This window comes from Macaca nemestrina, chromosome 12, assembly GCF_043159975.1.
Source record: "Macaca nemestrina isolate mMacNem1 chromosome 12, mMacNem.hap1, whole genome shotgun sequence".
In the NCBI taxonomy this organism is placed as follows: domain Eukaryota; kingdom Metazoa; phylum Chordata; class Mammalia; order Primates; family Cercopithecidae; genus Macaca; species Macaca nemestrina.
Genome location: NC_092136.1, coordinates 73,121,390 through 73,144,580, shown reverse-complemented (window position 1 = coordinate 73,144,580; position 23,191 = coordinate 73,121,390). Strand labels below are relative to the sequence as shown.

Here is a 23,191-nt window from a genome sequence, read left to right as displayed (position 1 = left end):
ATCCACCCGCCTCGGCCTCCCAAAGTGCTGGCATTACAGGCGTGAGCCACTGCGCCCAGCCCATGGTGATTTTTTTAATGACAAAAGTGCTACTGAACCCCCATTTAAGAAAAAGCCTTAAGCTGATGTGATTTGAATGGTGGAGTCCCAAGCAATCTGAACGTGGGGCCATTTCTGGCACCTCTGAAGGCATTCCATGGAATTGGCTACCTAATCCCCGAAGCCTGGATCTATCCTCACCCAAGCTCAGACTCTAGAAGGGAACCTCGCTGGCATGGAAGGGGAGCGTAGCACACTTGTTGACTTTGAGGAGGCAAGTGTGGTCTACGCAGGCCCGGTTGGACGTGGATGCTGGAACTCCAGGCCTTGGGGGCAGCAGGACTGTTACCCCTTCCTGAATCTAAGCAGTGAGTTCACCAAGCACTTTCACATCAATGATTTCAGTCCTCACAACGTGCCTGTGAAGGGGGTTATGAGCTCTGCTCTACTGACAAGACAGGTGTGGTAACTGGTTCCAGGAGAAAGTGGCAGGGCTGGGATCAGAACTTGGGTTTCCCAGATCACCCTGCCCAGGACCCTATCACAGACCAGGGGATTGAGGCCAGAGGGGTAGAACCAAAGCTGTTTCCAGTGCACACGTGTTCTTCATGCTGCTCTTCTACGCAGGGTGAGTCTATGGGAAGTGACCTTCAAGGTTTTGGGGGGTTTCTGGTTTTGTTTTGTTTTGTTTGAGACAGAGTCTTGCTCTGTCACCCAGGCTGGAGTGAAGTGCCACAATCTTGGCTAACTGCAACCTCCACCTCCTGGATTCAAGTGGTTCCCCTGCCTCCCGAGTAGCTGGGATTATAGGCACTCACCTCCACACCCAGCTAATTTTTGTATTTTTAGTAGAGACGGGTTTTTACCATGTTTGCCAGGCTAATCTCGAACTCCTGACCTCAGGTGATCCACCTGCCTCGGCCTCCCAAAGTCCTGGGATTACAAACATGAGCCACCACACCCGGCCTTTTTGGGTTTTTTTGAGATGGAGTTTCACTTTTGCCCAGGCTGGAGTGCAGTGGAGCGATCTCAGCTCACTGCAACTCTGCCTCCCCGGTTCAAGCAATTCTCCTGCCTCAACCTTTGGAGTAGCTGGGATTACAGGTGCCCGCCATCACACCTGGCTAATTTTTGTATTTAGTAGAGATGAGGTTTCACTATGTTGGCCATGCTGGTCTGGAACTCCTGACCTCAAGTGATCCGCCCACCTTGGCCTCCCAAAGTCTAGGCGTGAGCCACCGCACCCTGCCACCTTCAAGGTTCTGATGACAGCTTTGCCACTGAGGCCTGAGTGACCTGCAACAAATGTTTTCTTTTGTGCTTTAGTTTTCCTGTCTCTAACGTGACCATACCATGCTCCAGAGATTGTCTCTTCTGTCATGAAAAGCCAGAGCAGAGCTAGAGACCCTCAGAGGCCACACAGCCCTGCCCCACTCTATCAAAGTGGAAGCACAGAGGATCTGAACCCTTACCTGCCCTTTCCCACAAAGCCAGGACAGGGACCCAGGCACTCAGCTCCTTGGGCCTCTTTCTTCCCTGTGCCCCCCAAGAAAGGCTAATATGAAGCTCCTCTCCAACACACTCTCATGGGTGTAGCTGGAGGACAGGAAATAGATCTTTATTATGTTAGTTTAAGCCCTGCACCATCCCACTCTGGTATCATATCTGTGCAGCAGGCTCCCTGAGCTATGCACACCTGTGCACACCCTGAGGCTGTGGCGGGTAGGGGTGGGGTGAGGCCCAGCTAGCCTCCTCTCACCCCTGCTCCAGCCCACCGCAGTCATGTCAGCAATGCCTGGCGCAGCATCTGCTTCTTCTGGGGTGTGAGGCGGGTGGGGAACTGGATGTCGAAGAAGATGAAGAGATCCCCCTTCTTAGTGGGGTCCTCCGGCAATGGCATCCCCTCACCTGGCACCTTCTTGAAGTATTTGGGGCTGAAATAGGATGAAAGAAAGGAGCTTAGACATCATCCCAGAGCAGCACCTCAGCAAGTCCCTGTCACATAACCCCTGTCACATAACCCCAGGAAGGGCACAGTCACTCCAGCCTTCACCTGGAGTGGCTCTTAGCCAGAACTGGTTGGGAAAGGAGAGGAGATTGGCTTATTCCAAACCGCTTGCTCCCTGAAAACCTGTTTACACTGAGTCTCTGATGGAGGATTCCAGAAACTTTGTTTAAGATACGGGAAACGGGAAGTAAGGGTGAGCAAACCCTGAGGTGAGGGCGGGGCGCTGGGCTGCCAGGCAAACCTCTGCAGGGGCAGAGGGCCTTTCTTGGAAAAGGACTTAGGGGATGCAACTCAGAACTCTAATGAGAAGTTTAGGGGGATGGAGGCCACGGGGTTGCCCAACACTGGGGGCCTCTAGCCTCTGCAGTAGCTTCGTGTGAATTAGAAAAAGGTGCTCCTTTTGCCAGGTGATTGCAGCCCACAGCGTGGCCAGAGTGTGGGTTTGGTTTTGGTCCTCTCTATCCCCTCAGCAGGGAATCCTTGTGCTGGGGGCAGCCTGTACAACTCTACTGGGCAGACCTGTCTGACAATACCCCCTAAATCCCAGGCTAGCCCTTCTCTTGGCTACTGGGGCCCAAGGCAGATAGACTCACTGGATGATGTCATTGATGGGGATGTTGAGCAGACGGTCATCTAGAGTCTTCACCTCCACAGTGCAGCAGGTGAGAGCCTAGGGAGGGTCAGGGCCAAAGGTGGGGCTGAGGAGGGTCACCATGGCCCTCCTATTTAGAAGGCACCTTAGGAACCTGTCCAGTGCCAGACTGTGAGTTAGGCACAAGGGAGACGAGGCTGTTCAAGAACTCATAGGTGAATGACCCAGGCATTTTCTGCCCTGGCAGGAAAGATGGGTGGATCTGGCAGGTAAGATGGATGTTGTATAAATGTAATGATGGAGATAGAATAAAAGTGTTTGTGGGAGCCAAGGAGAGGCCCCTAAACCATTTAGGAGTAGGGCAGGAAGTGGTAGCAGTGGTGGTAGCTATTGATGAGGACCCTATAGGGTCAGGTGAATAGACAGCATTCCAAGGAGAGGGCCCAGCAGAAATGAGAACGGAGGCGTGAAAATGCGTTACGCAGGCAGGGTGCCATGCGGCGAAGGGGCTGGAGTGCAGGGGAAGGGGTAAGCAGGGAGCAGATCACAGAGGGCCTCCAGTGGCCCTCTAAACAAAGATGTTTAGACAGTGAGGAGTATGGCAGGGTCCGATGAGTGTGTGGCAGGATCTCTAAGGAGAAGAGCCTGGAGGAGATGAGAAGTGGGGAGGAGGACCTGCTGTGCAGATCTGGTGCACAGATCCAGGCGGTGCGGATGAGCAGAGGGGACCAAGTGGATGGTGATTTGGAGGGTGGAATCCACAGGGCTTAGTGACTGATGGCAGGTGGTTGCGGGAGGGGAGGCCAAGTCTAGGCCAGGGCAGGTGGGGCTCATGCCGATCCCCTCCCCGCTGCTCCTGCGCTTTGCCCACTCACCTTGCCCAGAGGGATGGGGTTCACGAAGAAGAGGTTGTCATTCTCCCTGCGGAAGCGAGGGTGTAGCTTCTCCTTTACGATGAAAATGATGTCTGCTGGGATGATGTTGGGGCCCTGGGCAGGGGACGCCAAAGGGTGACAAGGACTAGTTGGCCGTGTGACTTTGGCCAAGTTCCTGCCTCTACTTGTCTCCATGTCTTCATCTGTACAATGGGGAGATGAGAGCAGGTTTTCTGGAAGGGCCTTTTCAGTTTGGCCCCCATAGCCCAGATAGATTAGAAGCCTGAGAAGCTTACCCAGATGAATCCCCCCAGAATTACTTCTGTACTGAGCATGCCCAAAATAGACCACTCAGCTGGAGGCTCGGAGAGGCTTCCTCAGACGGCAGGTAGAACACTGAGCTGGGCGTCAGGCAACCGACCATATGTCTCTGTCTTGCTAGTAACTCCAGGCATGACACCCCTGTCATTAAGTCACCACAAGTCTGCTGAGGTCTCTTCTGGGCATTGGGGACAGAGGAATCAGACTGGCCCCTCACCCCAAGGAGCTCCCAGTCTCGTGGCCGGGAGGGAGAGGAACTGACCGTGAATCCTCAGCAAGCTCGAGACATGATAAAGGGAGGCCCAGATCCTGGAGCTCAGAGAAGGCTGCCCAGAGCAGGAAACACGAGCTGGGTTTTGAAGCATGTTTCTTCAAAGTAGATGTTTTATTTATTGTTTGTTTGTTTTTTGGTTTTTGGTTTTTTTTTAGACAGGGTCTCTCTCTGTTGCCCAGGCTGAAGTGCAGTGGCATGATCATAGCTCACCACAGCCTTGACCTACCTCCTGGGCTCAAGAGATCCTCCGGCCTCAGTCTCCTGAGTATCTGGGACCACAGGCACACACTGCCATGCCCAGCTAATGTTTTTGTTTTTAGTAGAGACAAGGTCTCACTATGTTGCCCAGGCTGGTCTCAAACTTCTGAGCTCAAGTGATTCTCTTGCCTTGGCATCCCAAAGTGCTGGGGCTGTAGGTGTAAGCCACCAAGCCAGACTGGAGGTAGATGTTTCATAGGTGAGAAAGGGGGTAAAAAGTGCAGGCAAAGGAATGTATCTTTCCTGGCTCTGAATGCTCCATCATTCTGCCTCTTCTCAGGACTTAAGGACTCAGCATGCCTTGGACAATAATTTTATGTTTTTATTTAAATAGTATTTAATTTAAAAGTATTACTAATAGGCCAGGCATGGTGGCTCACATCTGTAATCCCAGGCACTGTGGGAGGTCGAGGCAGGCAGATCACCTGAGGTCAGGAGTTCGAGGTCAGTCTGGCCAACATGGAGAAATCCTATCTCTATAAAAATACAAAAATTAGCTAGGTGGCCAGGTGCAGTGGCTCACGCCTGTAATCCCAAGCACTTTGGGAGGCCAAGACAGGTGGATCACCTGAGGTCAGGAGTTCGAGACCAGCCTGGCCAACATGGTGAAACCCTGTCTCTACTAAAAATACAAAAATTAGCTGGGTGTGGTGGTGCATGCCTGTAATCCCAGCTACTGGGGAGGCTGAGGCAGCAGAATAACTTGAACCCAGGAGGCGGAGTTTGCAGTGAGCCAAGACTGCGCCACTGCCTTCCAGCCTGGGTAACAGAGTGAGATTCTGTCTCAATTAAAAAAAAAAAAAAATTAGCTGTGCGTGGTGGCACGTGCCTGTAGTCACAGCTACTCAGGAGGCTGGGGCAGGAGAATCACTTGAATCCAGGAGGTGGGGGTTGCAATGAGCTGAAATCGTGCCACCTCACTCCAGCCTGGGCAACAAAGTGAGACTCTCGTCTCAAAATAAAATAAAATAAAATAAATAAATAAAATTATTATGATTAAATGATTTCTGAGTAGCTCCTGTAGTTGGGCTTTATTCCGAGAAGCACTGAAGAAAATCAGGAAAACACTGGAGTTCAGACTGGGATCTCCTTTCAGCTCTCATGTTCTTGCCCTAGGCAAGTCCCATTCTTCTCTGGGTCCCCGTTTCCCACTCTGTAAAATGGGGACAGTCCCTGGGCTGCCCATTCACAGAAGCATTATAAGGCTCTGTTCCTTGGAAGGAACATTAGGGATCCCGTCTCACCCACTCTGCAGACTGGGCTGTCTACAGACCAAGGCTCACAGGGTCAGGAAAAAGTATTGCCTCTTTTCCCTTCCCTTCCTCCTCAGTCTTCCCACCGCCTGAGTCCAGTGACTGACCTGAGTCAGCTTCTTCCACCCTTACCTGGTCCCCTTCCTTCTCAAAGGTGATGCGTGTGCCCTGCCTCCAACCAGGCTTCACATCAATGGTCAGGATCTTGTCCTTGATGGTGGAGGAGTACCCATCCTCATTCAGCACCTGCAGCAACATATCAGGTGTGGGGAGGTCTGCTTAGGACTTCCATGAGCACAGTCAATTGCTCAGATTTTCATGAACACTCAGGTGACCTTTGCACACATGAAAGATGCTCTATGGGATTTGTACTTGGGCTCAATCCTCTAGCAATGGGAAGAGCCTCCAGCAATGGGGAGAGCCTGCCCATCCTGTTGCCATGACAACCAAGAACCTATGATTCCAGGATGGCAGGGGATGCCATGAGACTGGGGCTAGGGGCTGAGATGCCAAGCAGTCACCATTAGTTGATCAAACACACAGCTCCAGGCCTGGCCACTAACAGATACACGGTGAAAATATACTTCCTTCCTCTCTCCAAATCCCAGAGGCCTGGGCTTGAGCCTCCAGCAAGTCTCTTAATCCCAAAGAGAGAAATGAAAGTCAACATATCTAAGCCTCCCCCAGTGCATTCACCACTGTGTCATCCTTCCACTCCCCAATCGCATGTCCAGATGGGTGCCATCTGTGGAAAGCATGGCCGCATCAGCATCTCCTCTGCTGGGCAAAGGTAGAGGAGGCTTGCTCTTATGCTTGGCACAGGGCTGGGCCATGGCACAGGGCCAAGCCAAGGACTAGACACGAGGCACTGAGGGTCTTCCTCAACCCGTCACCTTGGTGACTGTCTCCCAGCCCACCCTCCATGCCCACTGTTCTTTCTTATGCATGAGGCATGCACCCTGGTAAAATCCTGGGAATATGGTCTGGTAAAGCCCAGAGGAAAGAATTCAGAGGATTCAGAGCCTTTCCAGTTCCCACGGGGATGGGGCTGAATTGAAAGAGAGGAAGACTGCAGTTGGGAAGGCTGCAGAGGACACTCCTGCACTAGGAAAGAACCGGGCTAATATCCTCAATTGTCCCTTCCGAATTTCAGATTCTAGAATTCTAACATCCTAGGTCTCTGAATCTAAGGTTCTTTTTTTATTTTTATTTTTTATTTATTTATTTTTTTTGAGACGGAGTCTGGCTCTGTCGCCCAGGCTGGAGCACAGTGGCCGGATCTCAGCTCACTGCAAGCTCCGCCTCCCGGGTTCACGCCATTCTCCTGCCTCAGCCTCCCGCGTAGCTGGGACTACAGGCGCCCGCCACCTCGCCCGGCTAATTTTTTGTATTTTTTAGTAGAGACGGGGTTTCACCATGTTCGCCAGGATGGTCTCGATATCCTGACCTCGTGATCCGCCCGTCTCGGCCTCCCAAAGTGCTGAGATTACAGGCTTGAGCCACCGCGCCCGGCCTCTAAGGTTCTGTAATTCCATCAGAGACCATCCCTGAGTCCTCCCACCCGGGTAAGGGAGGAGGTGGCTGCTAGGCTGCAGGAGATAGGTGGTGGCTCCCGGGAGGAGCAAGCTGAGTACTCACCCTTCTGGAGATCTTAATTTTTTTGGTGCAGCCAAAGAATAAGTCCTCCAGGGACAGGTAGAGATCCCGTTCGATTGGGGGGTCCTGCTTCTTGACCCCTCGGCCCTGGAGCCCCCCAAAGTTCAAATCCACCTCACTTCCTTCTGCATCAAAAAACTCTGCGGGGGTTAGGGAGAGGAGTAAGAGAAATTGTATCCAGAGACCCAGACACGCGTGTACACACACACACACACACACACACACACACACACTCCACCTCCCCATCCAGATACGCTCCCCAACCTCTTCATTGCCCTGTGTAATACCCAGCATCCTATAACCACCTCTCGGACTGGCCAAGCCAAGGAGCTGCTTCAACCGCTGATGCAGTGAGTATCATCCCTTGCCACTTCCCACTGCTTCACCCCTGCTTGGGGTATCACCCCGCCGCCGCCCCCGCTGCTTCCCCGTCTCTCTTAATCACAACTTGGATACCGTAACTCTGGCTGTCTCAGGAAAGGGAGGCGCTCCCTCTGGTGGCCGCGCTCGGGAGTGCCAGAAGAGACTGCTGGTAGTCTTCGGCAGGAAGGTCAGAGCTGGCCAGTCCTCCCTACTCTTCCACAGACGCCACTCCCCTTCGCTGTCCAGCCCAGCCCAAGACTACTAAAGACCCCAGACTCAAGTTGCTATAAAGCTGTCGACTGAGATGGGAGAGGGAAAAGTTTGGTCCCTAACAATTTGAGAGGCCACTAGCATCCCCCAAATTCCTCTTTCCTCACTTTCTTTTGCCCCTGCCCAGCTCTACACCCATAACCCCTCTTGCTGCCCACATCCTTCCTCCCAGTGCAAAGACAGCCCCATCTCGGCTCTGCCCCTGATGTGCTGTGTGATCCGTGGGCTTCAGTGTCTTGGTCTGTGGGATGGGGTAATAATGCCTGACTTGCCTTCCACCATTAAGATAAAGAGCTAAAACTTGCTGAGAGCTTACTATGCATCAGGTGCTATTTTTGCACCTTACATTATTATTTCATTGGTCCAGAGAGGCCAAACAAAATGCTTAAGGTCCCATAGCTAGTAAGCAGTAGAGTTGGGATCTGAACCACAGGACAATATGAATATGGAAATTGTGTCCTTAACCACTGTGCCACACTGCATCGCTAGATGTGAAAGCCCTTCATAAGCTGTAAACTTGAGGGGCACTATGGTTCAGAGTTCCCATATTCTGCTTCTCATGGTTGATGCCATGGAATGAACTTCACAGGCTAGAATGGTGAAATGACCTTAGGCAGGGATGAGGTGACTACACTGTGTCCCTGTAAGATGTGATGGGCAATCAAGGGGCCTGCAAATCATCTGGCCTCCTGTTGCACTGCTGAATTCACTTGTTCACCCAGACCTACAGTGTACCAGGCAGTAAACACCCCATAGCCAGGCCACAGGAAGCCCAGCCCCTCAACCCTGCAGGGAGATGGGACTCAGGAACCCTTGGGGTGGAGCACTGTGGCAGTATAGCTTCTGGGTGCTGCCTAAGGAGGCCCAGACCCTGAGCCTGACCTTTCCCAATGAGCGATGCCCTGTAGACTCCCTTGGCTCCTTTGAACTGAGACAGGTAGGGAGACAAGGTCCACCGTATGGCATTTTTGGGCTGCAAAGCCCCTTTCCTTTTCTTTTCCTTTTTTTCTTTTTTTTGAGACGGAGTCTCACTCTGGTTGCCCAGGCTGGAGTGCAATGGCACAATCTTGGCTCACCGCAACCTCCACCTCCTTGGTGCAAGTGATTCTCCTACCTCAGCCTCCTGAGTAGCTGGAATTACAGGAATGCGCCACCGTGCCCGACTGTTTTTTTTTGGTTTTTTGTTGTTGTTGTTGTTGTTGTTGTTGTTTTAGTAGAGATGGATTTTCTCCATGGTGGTCAGGCTGGTCTCGAACTCCCGACCTCAGGTGATCTGCTGGCCTTGGCCTACCGAAGTGCTGGGATTACAGGCGTGAGCCACCGTGCCTGGCCAATTGCAAAGCCCCTTTTCATAAACATTATCTTATCTGATAATAGCCCTTGAGCCTTAATGATTATTTTGTCTATGTAATGGTTAGGAAGCTGGGGTTTCAGAGGGGTAAGGAAAATTTCCCAGGACCACACAGTTCACAAATGGCAGCACATGGATTGGAAACAGGCCTGCTACTCAAAGCCCCTTGCTATTTTCAGTCTCACGTGGAGCTTATAAACTAAGCTTCCTCTGGCAGACACATGAGGATGGCACACAATGGGAGCAGTCTCTGAGGCAGAGGGGCTATAACCCACGTATTGGCACAGAGAAGAGAAGGAGAGAACTTTTGAAGTTCAGAAAGGCTGAAGTATAGTCAGGGAGAAGGGGAAGGGGTGTAGGAGAAAACAGGCAGTGAAAATCTAGGCCTATGTGGGCATAACTGGAGCCAGGAAGTCAGGTGTGAAGGTCTTTTCACTGCCTTTGCAAGATGATTCTGAGCCTCAGAAATCAACTCTTGGTCAGTTCGTCTGAGACTTGGGATCATGCACCCATCCACCTACCCAGCCATCCATCCGCCTACCCAGCCATCCATCTGCCTACCCACCCAGCCACCACGCGCCCATCTATTCATTCATACACCCACTCATCCATTCATCCATCTGTCCTTCCTTCCTTCATTTCATGCATCCACCCATCCACTCACTCTTGTCAGATGCTAGGCTGGGGTTTGGCTACTCTGAGATCAATCAGACCTGGAGCAGCTCCCAGTCTGGTAGGGAGACAAGCATGTTAGGGAAACTATAAATAGCACAAGAACTGTTTTAACTGCAAAAGAGACAAGAGGTATCTTCCCACAAATACAATATTAGCAAAAGACCAGAAAGAAACTAAATACCCATCAATAAGACAGTAATTAAAAATAATAAATTATACCTGGCACAGTGGCTCATGCCTGTAATCCCAGCACTTTGGGAGGATAAGGCAGGCAGATCACCTGAGGTCAGGAGTTCAAAACCAGCCTGGCCAGTCTTGAGTGGAAACCCCATCTCTACTAAAAATATAAAAATTAGCCAGGCATTCTGGTGCCTGCATGTAATCCCAGCTACTCGGGTGGCTGAGGCAGGAGAATCGCTTGAACCCAGGAGGCAGAGGTTGCAGTGAGCCAAGATTGTGCCACTGTACTCCTGGGCAACAGAGTAAGACTCTAATAATAATAAATTATAAAACACCCATGGTAGCCATGCTGGCACTTGGCATCTGCTCTGACCTCCTTCTTGCATACCTTCCCTCCTAGAGAATCTGTAGAGCCAAAAGGAACAACCCCCAGACTCTCTAGCAGCTAATGTTCTGGCTTTTAATTCTGTTCATCAGGTAAACCCTGAGCTACTTGGGAGGCAGGAAGAAGGCGGCAGGCATCTCTCCATGGCTCTGTCTGGAGCTGGTGAGCACTGTCGTGGAAATACTGGGTTTTTCTGCAGCAGCCTTTGTGTGTCCACCTACGAGTTTCATGCCTGTCAGAAGCAAGTGAGGCAGCAGTTGCAGCTACATTTATGGTGTGTTCTGGAATGCAACGGTGACATTTCCTGATTCCTTCTTCGTGACTGTGGCAGAGACAGCAGCTTTCCTTGTGGACCAGTTTAGAGGTGGTGTTCTTGGAAGATTTCCTACAGGGCCAGCTTAGAGCCTTCTCACCCAGGCCTTTCAATGATTGTGTATGTATGTATGGAGGTGGGCGGATCAGCTGAGGTCAGGAGTTTGAGACCAGCCTGGCAGATATGGTGAAACCACATGTCTACTCGTTACTGTGTCTATATAGAAAGAAGTAGACTTTTGTTCTGTATTTGAGATGCTATTAATCTGTGACCCTACCCCCAACCTTGTCCTTGCAAGAGACGTGTGCTGTGGTGACTCAAGGTTTAATGGATTTTGGGCTGTGCAGGATGTGTCTTTGTTAAACAAGTGCCTGAAGGCAGCTTGCTGGTTAAAGGTCATCACCATTCTCTTAATCTCAAGTACCCAGGGACACATACATGGCCAAAGGTCGCAGTGACCTTTGCCTAGGAAAGCTAGGTATTGTCAAAGGTTTCTCTCCATGTGATAGTCTGAAATAGGGCCTCGTGGGAAGAGAAGGACCTGATTGTCCCCCAGCCCGACACCCGTGAAGGGTCTGTGCTGAGGAGGACTAGTACAAGAGGAAAGAAGGCCTTTTGGCGGATGTTGGCAGTTAAGATAGAGAAAAGCATCTGTCTCCTGCCCGTCCCTGGGCAATGGAACATCTCGGTGTGAGACCCGATTGTATGCTTTGTTTACTGAGAAAGGAGAAAATCGCTTTAGGGCAAAAGGTGGGACTTGCTGAAACAATGCTGCTAAAAGGCTTATGGAAGATGTTTGTATATGCATATCAAGGCACAGCATTTTCCTTTGAACTTATTCATGTCACAGAGATCTTTATCCATATGTCTTACTGCTAATTTTCTCCCTACAATGATCCTATTGTCCTGCCACTCCCTTATCTTTAAGATGGTAAAGATAATTATCAATAAATACTAAGGGAACTCAGAGACCAGTGCCAGCGTGGGTCCTCTGTATGCTGAGCACCGGTCCCCTGGGCCCACTTTTTCTTTCTCTATACTTTGTCCCTGTGTCTCATTTCTTTTCTCATGTCTCTCGTTCCACCTAACGAGAAATGCCCACAGGTGTGGAGGGGTGGGCCACCCCTTCATCTACTAAAAAATACAAAATTACTAGCTGAGTGTGGTGGTGAGTGCCTGTAATCCCAGCTACTCAGGAGGCTGAGGCAAGGAGAACTGCTTGAACCCGGGAGGCAGAGGTTGCAGTGAGCAGAAGTCATGCCACTGCACTCCAGCCTGGGTGACAGAACAGGACTCCATCTCAAAAAATAAAGAAAGAAAGAAAGAAAGAAAATGGAGGGCTGGAATGTATTTCTTTTTCTTTTTTTTTTTTTTTTTTGAGACGGAGTCTCGCTGTGTCTCCCAGGCTGGAGTGCAGTGGTGTGATCTCGGCTCACTGCAAGCTCCACCTCCCGGGTTCACGCCATTCTCCTGCCTCAGCCTCCCAAGTAGCTGAGACTATAGGCGCCCACCACCACGCCCGGCTAGTTTTTTGTATTTTTAGTAGAGACGGGGTTTCACCATGTTAGCCAGGATAGTCTCGATCTCCTGACCTCGTGATCCACCCGCCTCGGCCTCCCAAAGTGCTGGGATTACAGGCTTGAGCCACCGCGCCCGGCCTGTATTTCTTTTTCAATGAATTCTGTTTTACTTTTTCTTTTGCAATGTGTTATATATATTTATTAAAGTAAAAATAGGCCGGCCGCGGTAGCTCACGCTTGTAATCCTAGCACTTTGGGACGCCAAGGTGGGCAGATTGCCTGAGCTCAGGAGTTCGAAAGCAGCCTGGGCAACATGGTGAAACCCCATCTCTACTAAAAATTTTAAAAAATTAACCGGGCATGGCAGCGTGCGCCTGTAGTCCCAGCTACTCGGGAAGCTGAGGCAGGAGAATTATTTGAACTCAGGAGGCAGAGGTTGCAGTGAGCCAAGATCGCACCACTGCACTCCAGCCTGGGCGACAGAGCGAGTCTCCATCTCCAAATAAATAAATAAATAAATAAATAAAATAAAATAATAAAGTAAAAATAAAAACAAAACTACTTAACGAAAAGCATCATTTATAGCTGTGTCGTTTCCCTGTAAGGCAAGGTGGGGAGGAAGACCTCTGAAGACCTCTTACCACTGAAGGGGTTGTTTCCACCGAAGAACTCGTGGAACACCTTTTCGGGTTTGCCGTGGAAGACGTAACCAGTTGTCCATGGGGTCTGAGATCCAAACTCCAAAGGAATCCCACCCTTCAGGCCCTCCTCTCCAAACTTGTCGTAGATGCCTCTCTTCACAGCTGTGGATGGGCATCACCTTGAGGAGGCGTCCAACTTTGGGGGCTGAGATAGGTGGAGGGGCTGGGAAGCAGGCGGATATGGAGAAAGGGAAGGGGCAGAAGCAGCTTGATCCCAAAGTGCCTGCTGTCTGGCAGTCTTTGGAATGAGACCCTAGGAGTCAGGGGTTCCATTTCATTCTGGGAGGACCTAGGTATGGCTTCTGTAGCCCAGAAGAGAGACGGGAAAGCCTTGGGTTTGCTGGGGGCGGGGTGAGAGACTGGGGGAATAACTGAGAGACTGAGGCTCAGGCCATGGCCCTGGGATTTGGCCTAACTCAGTCATCATGGCCACTGTCTTATCTGGGGTAAACAGAATTGTAGAACCTTGACATTTTAGAAGCTAAGAATTCTACAGCCTCCAAATTTTAAAACTTTGAAATCCTAGAGTCTAAGGACCCTGAAGTCCTGAAAACTCAGGGCTGTAGAAACCTTAGTGATCTTCTAGCTGTACTTCTGCAGGAACCAGGATTAGTCTCCAGGACAAGTCCCAGGGAAAGCCAGGCAGGATGGCCCTGGGTGTGGGGGCGGGGATCACACTTTCTTCACTCTGCTGATTTCCATCGGAGAGAGATTTCCTAATTACTCCTGGCCTTTCTGTGCCTGTTCCTACTCTTGCTGGCCCTGGGGAAATGGACACTCAGCCACTGGGAAGGACCTCTGGGAGGGACAGGTGGGTGCGCCCGCCCAGCTTCAGCCTTCTTCCCCGGTAGCTGCAAGCCCCTCAGTCTGTTCCTCCCGGGGAAGGTCCCGTCCTCACAGGGGATAGGGATGCGTGGGGAATGTGCCCCTGCTCCCACACTGCCTGCCAGGGTGAGCGAGTCAATGTAATCCTGGGCTCCACACCCTATGTCCTCCCCCTCAGCTTGCTTCTACTGAGAAAGGCAGGTCGGTATTCTGTCTTCTCTGTGTGTCTAGATTCTAGGCAGGGAAGAGGGATGCTTCCTCGCTATTGGGCCCCCTCAGAAAACCCAACAGTCTGGAGACTTAAGGAATGATCCTAATCGAGGGGGCTGCTCAGCCCCACAGCTACTCACGGTCACTCAGCACGTCGAAGGCCTCTGCTATTTGCCTGAAAATCTCTGCTGAAGACGGCTCATTTGACTTCAACGGGTGGTGCTTAAGGGCGAGTCTGCGGTACCTGGAGGAGGGAGAGTTAATACAAGCCGTATCAGCTGGCCTGTTTCTGAGGGCAGACCAGAGTTCAGAGCTGGCACTCTGTCCACTCCTGGCTGGCTATAAATCCGGGGTAGTTTCACGGGCTGTGGTGGCTGCGGAGGTGCACTGCTCAGCTCTTGAAGAGTAGCTGGTGCGGGGAGCACAGCTGACTGACAGTTCCAGCAGCTGCCCCCCAGGGCATCTGAGCCGAAGCTACTGCCCCTGAGCTGCCCCCAGTGCTAACGTGTGGTGGAGATACCAAGGCTGGCCCATTCCTGCAAGACACAGGACTCCTCCAACGGGCACGCTCTGCGTGAGGGCTCCCCAGAGGCTGGCTGAGCTCTCCCTCCCCACTCCTCCCCTCCCTATCTCCACTCGCAAGCGTCAGGCTGCACTGTGTTCTGGGGACTCTCCCTGCGCGCTCCTGCTCCCTTCCCTTCATCCTTCACAGTCTCTCCAGGTACATTTCCTGCACATAATCCTGTTTGCTTCTTAGAGGACAGGAGCAGACACACAGGCGTCTTGGGAGGATGAGCTACAATCGGGTGTGCAGCGGACATGGATGAGGCGCTCAACGCGCGTCTGGTTCCTGTGCCGCCCACACCCACTCTGTGCTTATTTTTTTTCCCACTTCTTTTCTGCCCAGTCCTCTGCTATTTGCCTGAAAATCTCTGCTGAAGACGGCTCATTTGACTTCAACGGGTGGTTAAGGGGCGAGTCTGCGGTACCTGGAGGAGGGAGGGTTAATACAAGTCCTACCAGCTGGCCTGTTTCTGAGGGGCAGACATCGTAGCGTCTGAGAATATGTATCAGAAGTGACCCGGGGTGGGGGAAAGATGGCGCGGATTGGGTGGTTTGTGGAGGGTTTAATAAAGGGACCATTCGCCCAGGTGCAGGAGGAGCGGAGGGAGACTTGCCAGGGACAGCAGAGTGCAGTTTTCCCAGGCCAGGAACGCTGAGGGGTCTGTCGGAGTGTGTGGACAGGGCCCTCAGCGGAGCTGTGACTTTCTGTCAAGCGACACAGCTGACTGAAGAGACCCCATAGGAGGAGAACTAGGGAATAAAGCCGCAGCCCCGCCCTTCTCCCTCCCCATCTCCCGCCTAGTGCTCCCCTGGGCCGGCTCCATCTGGAAGGCTGAGGGCAAGGAAGCCTCCCGGAGCCGGAGCCGAGCAGGGCAGGAACGGTGGGGAGTGGGTCTGGAGGGTTGCACGGGAGGCGTCCGGCACAGACGCCTGTCACTCAGCCCAGGCATGATCCCCAACCTTACCTCCGCCTGCTTTTCCAGTGCCCACACTCGCTTCGCCGCCATCCCCAGAGTTCCGTGGTTTCTCTTCTCATCCCAGGGGCAGGCTTCGGTCTCTCACAGCTAAATCTCCATCCTGAACCAGACCACTTCCCTGAGCCAAAGACTACCTCCAACTGTCTACTTGCCATCTCCTCTCCAAGGTATCATAAATTCACCGAGTCCAGACATACACTTTTTTTTTTTTTTTTTTTTTGAGACGGAGTTTCTCTCTTGTTGCCCAAGCTGGAGTGCAGTGGCACAATCCCTGCTCACTGCAACCTCCGCCTCCCGGGTTCAAGCTATTCTCCTGCCTCAACCTCCCAAGCAGCTGAGATTACAAGCACCCGCCACCACACCCGGCTAATTTTTTGTATTTTTTGTATTTTTTTTTTTTTTTTGAGACGGAGTCTCGCGCTGTCACCCAGGCTGGAGTGCAGTGGCCGGATCTCAGCTCACTGCAAGCTCCGCCTCCCGGGTTCACGCCATTCTCCTGCCTCAGCCTCCCGAGTAGCTGGGACTACAGGCGTCCGCCACCTCGCCCGGCTAGTTTTTTGTATTTTTTTTTTTAGTAGAGACGGGGTTTCACCATGTTAACCAGGATGGTCTCGATCTCCTGACCTCGTGATCCGCCCGTCTCGGCCTCCCAAAGTGCTGGGATTACAGGCTTGAGCCACCGCGCCTGGCCAATTTTTTGTATTTTTATTAGAAACAGGGTTTCACCATGTTGGCCAGGCTGGTCTCGAACTCCTGACCTCAGGTGATCCACCACGGCCTCCCAAAGTGCTGGGATTATAGGCGTGAGCCACCTGACCCTGCCAACACATACATTTTCACTGCATAATTTTTCCCCAGGCACTGCAGCCAGAAATGTGAGCACTTTGACTCCAAGCTCTCCTTCATCTCCTCTCCTTATCCCATCAGTCACCAAGTCACATGGGATTTTCCTTCTAACTAATGTTCTGGGCTGGGTACAGTGGCTCATGCCTGTAATCCCAACACTTTGGGAGGCCGAGGTGGGAGGATGACTCGAGCTCAGGAGTTCAACACCAGCCTGGGCAACATGGCAAAACTCTGACTCTACAAAAAAAAAAAAAAAAAAAAAAAATGCAAAAACTAGCCGGGCATGGTGGCATTCACCTGTAGTCCCAGCTACTTGGGAGGCTGATGTGGGAGAATTGCTTGAACCCAGGAAGTCAAGGCTGCCGTGAGCCAAGATTACACCACCGCACTTCAGCCTGTGACAGAGCAAGACTCTGTCTCAAAATAAATAATAAATGTTCTGTTCCTGTCTCTTTATCCCGACAAGTATTGCAGAACCATGTCTTCCTGCACCCAGTGGCCCCTCCTCCACTGCATTGTGTGCTGCCAATTGCGGTATCTCTCACTCTTGCTCTCACTCTCTCTGCTCGTTAATACTGATGCTTCTAAAATACTTTCTTTTTTTTTTTTTTTTTCTTTTTTGAGATGGAGTCTCGCTCTGTCGCCCAGGCTGGAGTGCAGTGGCGTGATCTCGGCTCACTGCAAGCTCCTCCTGGGTTCACGTCATTCTCCTGCCTCAGCCTCCCGATTAGCTGGGACTACCAGCATGAGCCACCACGTCTGGCTAATTTTTGTAGTTTTAGTAGAGGCAAGATTTCGCCCTGTTGGCTAGGCTGGTCTTGAATCCTGACCTCAGGTGATTCGCCCACCTCAGCCTCCCAAAGTGCTAAGATTACAGGCATGACCCACCATGCCGGCCTTCTGAAACATTTTCTGACCAGGTCCCTCTCCTGGCATAACCCTTCACTGGTGTCCCCATTGTCTCCAGCATAAAACTCAGATATCTCACTCTAAGATCCAAGCCCCTGCCTCTTCCTCTGGCCTCACTCACTGTTCTCCTTTGCTGCTCCCTTGACCTCTCCTGCATGACTCACCCCTCTACAGCCCCTCCCAGCTTCTCTGGGCAATTTTTAATTCATCCTTCAACTTTCGGCTCAGGTTACCAAATCCTCCAGGGCGCCTTCCCTGACAGCTAGCCTCCTTTCTAGGTTAGACTCCCCTTCCCAAGTCCCCAGCACCTTTGATCCTCGTCCTTAGCAGCGCTGTGTTCCAGGTGTCGTCGACTCATCTAATAGGTTCTGGAGTTGCTGCATCCAGTTCTAGCCCCAGTGCTGGGCACTGAGCAGGAGTGAGTAAATAAATGATATACGCTCAGCATCCTACAGGGCAGCCCATCTCACTGTGGAATGGCTCTGACTTTTAGGCAATGCCTCCTCTTACTGCAACAGGAAGCTGGATCTGCTGTCCTGCAACTGTCCCTCCATCCATAAGGGATGTAGCTGTGCCCTGGGACCTTACAGAGAGAATATCTACTTTCAGAGACTTGAAGACATTGTCACAGCCTTCCAAACCAGCCTTTCTCAATTATAAAGGTCACAGTTGGTTATTTTTATTTATTTATTTATTTATTTATTTATTTATTTATTTATAGATACAGTCTTACTCTGTCACCTAGGCTGGAGTTCAGTGGTGCAATCTGGGCTCACTGCAATGTCCGCCTCCCAAGTTCAAGTAGCTGAAACTACAGGTGCCCACCACCACACCTGGCTCATTTTTGTATTTTTAGTAAAGACGGGTTTTTGCCGTGTTGGCCAGGCTGGTCTCAAATTCCTGGCTTCAAGTGATCCATCCATCTCAGCCTCCTGTAGTCCCAGCACTTTGGGAGGCCGAGGCGGGCAGATCACTTGAAATCAGGAGTTTGAAAACAGGCTGGCCAACATGGTGAAATCCCGTCTCTACTAAAAATACAAAAATTAGCCGGGTATGGTGGCGCACACCTATAGTCCCAGCTACTCAGGAGGCTGAGACAGAAGAATCACTTGAACCTAGAAGGCTGTGATTGCAGTGAGTCCAGATTGTGCCACTGCACTCCAGCCTGGGTGACGGAGAGACTCCATTTCAAAAAAAAAAAAAAAAGGTAACAAGGTTTGAGAAAGGTTTAGTTTTTCATATAAATTTGAGTGGTTTCAAAATTATCCCTGCAGTGACATCACTCTCATTCACCTGCTTTCCTGAGTGGCAGAGAAAGGGGTGAAATCACAACTTGAACGCTGCAGTTAGGAATCCTGGACAATTATAAACCATCATGGTGCTTTTCTTCCTTATATAAGTTTAGCTCTTCTTTTTTTTTAATCAATATCTAGGTTGTCCCATGAGCAAGCATGTCATACATGTGACTTAGAGTTATTGCAGGAGAGAAGGGTTAAGGACTGCTTTTTGAAACATGCACAGTTCTTTTAATCACTCTATTTATTTTTATTTAGTTAGTTAGTCATTTTTGAAACAGAGTTTTGCTCTTGTTGCCCAGGCTGGAGTGTAATGGCTCAATCTCGGCTCACTGCAACCTCCACCTTCCAGGTTCAAGCAATTCTCCTGCCTCAGTCTCCTGAGTAGCTGGGATTACAGGCACCTGCCACCACACCCGGCTAATTTTTTTTTAGTAGAGATGGGGTTTTACCTTGTTGGCCAGGCTGGTCTCGAACTTCTGATCTCAGGAGATCCTCCTGCCTCGTCCTCCCAAAGTGCTTGGATTACAGGCATGAGCCACTAAGCCCGGCCTTATTTTTATTTATTTATTTATTCTGAGACGAAGTCTCGCTCTGTCACCCAGGCTGGAGTGCAATGGCATGATCTCGGCTCACTGCAACCTCTGCCTCCTGGGTTCAAGTAATTGTCCTATCTCAGCCTCCCGAGTAGCTGGGATTACAGGTGTGTGCCACCATACCTGGCTAATTTCTTGTAGTTTTAGTAGAGAAGCGGTTTCACCACGTTGGCCAGGCTGGCAAACTCCTGACCTCAAGTGATCCACCTGCCTCAGCCTCCCAAAGCTCTAGGATTACAGGTGTGAGCCACTGCATCCAGCCATTTTTATATTTTTGAGACAGGTCTTGCTCTGTTGCCCGGACTGGAGTGCAGTGGTGCAATCATAGCTCAATGCAGCCTCTACTTTCTTGGCTCAAGCGATCCTCCCACCTGAGCCTCCCGAGTAGCTGGGACACAGGTGTGTGCCACCATGCCCAGCTAATTTTTAAATGTTCTGTAAAGACAGGGTCTCCCGATGATGCCCAGGCTGCCCTCTCAAACTCCTGGGCTCAAGGGATCCTCCTGCTTTGGCCTCCTAAAGTGCTCAGATTATAGGCATGAGCCACCACGCCAGGCCTTAATCACTCTTTATATGACATGGTTTCACATGCAAATGATTGCTGGACACATGCATTATCTTATCTAATCCTATTTCAGTCTCACAGCAACCTTTATTATGAGGATGATTTTTAGACATGGGAAAACTTCAGCTCAGAGAGGTTAAGTAATTTGCCCAGGTCACACAGCTAGCAGGTAAGTGAATCTGGATTCTGATCCAGCCCTTTCCAGTGCTTAAGTTGTGCTTCTCTTTCTGCACTCCCACTGCCCTTCCTCCTGATTACCTTTCCCTGGATGGGTCCTTCTGGTCAATGAGATGCTCCAAGGAGTGGGTGACATCATACACTGTCCTGAGTTGTTCTCAAATCTTTTCATGAGTTTGTGTCTTTTTTCTCCAACAACACTGCAGACTCTCCACTTACGCCACTGATCCCCAAAAGGACCTGGCCCAGGAGTAGGCCCATGACTGGCAACTCTGGGAGGCCTGATGTCTGAACACTGGCTCCACCATTTACTAGTGCATGGCCGTGGGATAATAATGGTACTTAATTCTCAGGACTGTTGTGAGGATTAAAGAGTGAGGGAAAGTTCTCAGAACTGCACCTACACACTCAAAACATGCACCTATTGTCACTGCCCAACTTAACTGAGTTATCCTGGACTCCTCTTTTCTTTACCCTCCAGTGATCCACTTAATTGCCAAGTCCATTCCCTCCCCTTTCTCTGGCCTCATCTTTTGCCTTGATTACCCCGAACAGCCTTCTAAGGGGGTCTCTCTCCTTCCAAGATAACTTCCGTAGCCCCCCGTACTTCCTCTTTTGTAACACTCATCACAGTTGTGGTGACTTATTCAACATCTATTCAGCAACAAAATCTAGCTGCATGAGGTAAGGAAGTGTCACTGTCAGATTCAGACATTTATTTCCAGCTGCCACCACTGCAGCAGGAGGTGAAGTACCCTCTCGACCCTGTGGTAGACGCTTAATAAATATTTGTTTAAAAAAAACATGTTTTTGGCCGGGTGTGGTGACTCACACCTATAATCCCAGCACTTGGGGAGGCCAAGGCGGGAGGATCACCAGAGGTCAGGAGTTTGAGACCAGCCTGACCAAAAAGGAGAAATCCCGTCTCTACTAAAAATACAAAATTAGCTGGGCGTAGTGGTGCGTGCCTGTAATCCCAGCTATTTGGGAGGCTGAGGCAGAAGAATCGCTTGAACCCAGGAGGCAGAGGTTGTGGTGAGCTGAGATCACACCACTGCATTCCAGCCTGGGCAACAAGACCAAAATTCCGTCTCAAAAAAAACAAAAACAAAAACAAAAACAAAAACATGTTTTCAGAAAAATGTACTGACTCCTGTCGTAGGCTTTCTTAGGAATGAACCAGAGCATCCTTAAGACCTGATGGAAGTATTCAGGAATGCAGTTTAGTCAATGTTGAAAACCTCCATCATGGCCAGAATCGAATTTATAACATCTATCTGGCCCGGCCACTCCCTTGTTCATAAGCCTCTGGTTCTCCATAATATTCAAGATAAAGTTCAAATGGCTCCTTTGTCTCCATTTCATTGCTGGGAAAGGCAAGGCACCCAGGAGAGGAGACAGGGCATGGAGCATAAAGGGAGATGGGTTGGGAGCAGATTGAGGAACTAAAGAGTTCAAATTTCCAACCTGGGCCCTGACCCAGACCAAAGCCAGGATACAGGTATGCAAGAAGTGAAAGAAGGAACAAGGTTTACCTTGTCTGCTCTAAGCTGTGCAGGAAAGCTTGTTTTGGAAGAGAAGAGGGCAGGGCCTGCCCCAGCACACCCCTAAGGACTGGCTCCCACCCCAACTTACGCCTGCTTGATCTGGGCATCCTCTGAATTGCGAGTGATCTGGAGCACAGAGTAATAATCCTGGCCCATGGCTGGCTGGCTGGCAGTGAGGCCCTGGATAGTCCTCAGACTCTAGCAAGGCTGTTAGTTTGCTTCCTTGGTTGCTCCTGACAACTGCACAGGTGCACTCTGGGAGTTGTAGTCCCACTTCCCTAAACAAATCTCACCTCTGCAACAGAGAGGAGTCAGTGAAAGGACTAGGAGAGCTGGGGCTGATTCTGTGACCCTGTGAAAGGTCACTCAACTCAGAAATTGGAGACTTACAGGGCTCTGTTTTTGTTTTTAAAGAGAGCAGCAATTCGTTTTAATAAAAAGGTTTTAGAAGAAATGCATTTGGCTAATTTTTTAAAAACACATTTATTTTAGAACAGAGTTTTGGAAAAGTTGAGAAGACAGTACAGAGAGTTCCCATATACCTCACATCCACATTCCCCTATTTCATTATTATTTTAATGTTTTTGAGACCGGGTCTCACTCTCTCACCCAGGCTGGAGAGCAGTGGCAGGATTACACCTCACTGCAGCCTCGACCTCCCGGGCTCAAGGGATTCTCCCACCTCAGCCTTCCAAGTAGCTGAGACACAGGCGTGTACCACCATGCCTGGTTAATTTTTGTATGTTTTGTAGAAAGGGGGTTTCACCATATTACCCAGGCTGGTCTTGAACTCTTGGGCTCACCTTGGCCTCCCAAAGTGCTGGGATAACAGGTGTGAGCCACTGCACTCACATTCCCCTATTATTAACATCTTACATTAGTATGGTACATTTGTCACAAATAATGACCAATATTGGTACATTATTGTTAACTAAAATCCACATTTTATTCAGATTTACTAGTTGTTTTAACCTAATATCTTATTTCTGTTCCGGATCCCATCCAGGATGCCACATTACAGTTAGCTGTCACATCTCCTCCGGTGCCTCCTGACTGTGACAGTTTCTCAGACTTTCCACGGCTTTAATGACCTTGACACTTTAATAATGGTCAGGTGTTTTGTAGAATGTCCCACAATTTGAATTTGTTTGTTTGTTTGTTTGGTTTTTTGAGATGGAGTCTCACTCTGTTGCCCAGGCTGGAGTGCAGTGGCACAATTTCAGCTCACTGCAACCTCTGCCTCTTGGGTTCGAGTGATTCTCCTGCCTCAGCCTCCCGAGTAGCTGAGATTACAGGCATGTGCCACCATGCCCAGCTAATTTTTGTATTTTTAGTAGAGACGGGGTTTTGCCATGTTGCCCAGGCTGGTCTCGAACTCCTGACCTCAAGTGATCCATCCACCTTCGCCTCCCAAAGTGCTGGGATTACAGGTGTGAGCCACCACACCCGGCCCTCCTTTCCCCCTTTCTGTACTGCACTCTTTGGAAGGCAGTCACTGTGTGGTCCACCCTTACAGTGAGGGAGTCATGCTCCACCTCTCTAAGTACAGCAGAGCCCTGTTTTCCATGAACATCCCAAATCCAATTGGTCACCAAGCTCAGTCCATTCTGCTTCCTAGACAACCTCTCAAGCCCAGCTCCTCTGCT

The 23,191-nt window shown here is 50.5% G+C and overlaps 1 protein-coding gene across 6 annotated transcripts; it reads right to left on the bottom strand.

Annotated features, from left to right (window-relative positions):
- Positions 1 to 1,623: 1,623 nt before the first annotated feature.
- LOC105468939 (DnaJ heat shock protein family (Hsp40) member B13) lies at positions 1,624 to 21,784 on the bottom strand. Of its 6 annotated transcripts, none has more exons than XR_011610921.1 (9): positions 21,634 to 21,768; positions 15,599 to 15,710; positions 14,210 to 14,313; positions 12,975 to 13,136; positions 7,259 to 7,416; positions 5,753 to 5,866; positions 3,515 to 3,717; positions 2,641 to 2,717; positions 1,624 to 1,973 (listed from the first exon to the last, which is right to left on the bottom strand). XR_011610921.1 is itself a non-coding variant. In XM_071075268.1 (9 exons), the coding sequence occupies exons 1-9, from the start codon at positions 21,650 to 21,652 to the stop codon at positions 1,820 to 1,822; spliced, it is 1,014 nt and encodes a 337-aa protein (XP_070931369.1). In that variant the 5' UTR covers positions 21,653 to 21,767; the 3' UTR covers positions 1,624 to 1,819. The 6 variants fall into 6 exon arrangements, 5 of the variants coding, with proteins under 5 accessions (XP_070931369.1, XP_070931370.1, XP_070931372.1 ...); XM_071075268.1 differs by having other exon boundaries at positions 3,515 to 3,628; positions 21,634 to 21,767; XM_071075269.1 differs by lacking the exon at positions 15,599 to 15,710 and having other exon boundaries at positions 3,515 to 3,628; positions 21,634 to 21,784.
- Positions 21,785 to 23,191: the final 1,407 nt, after the last annotated feature.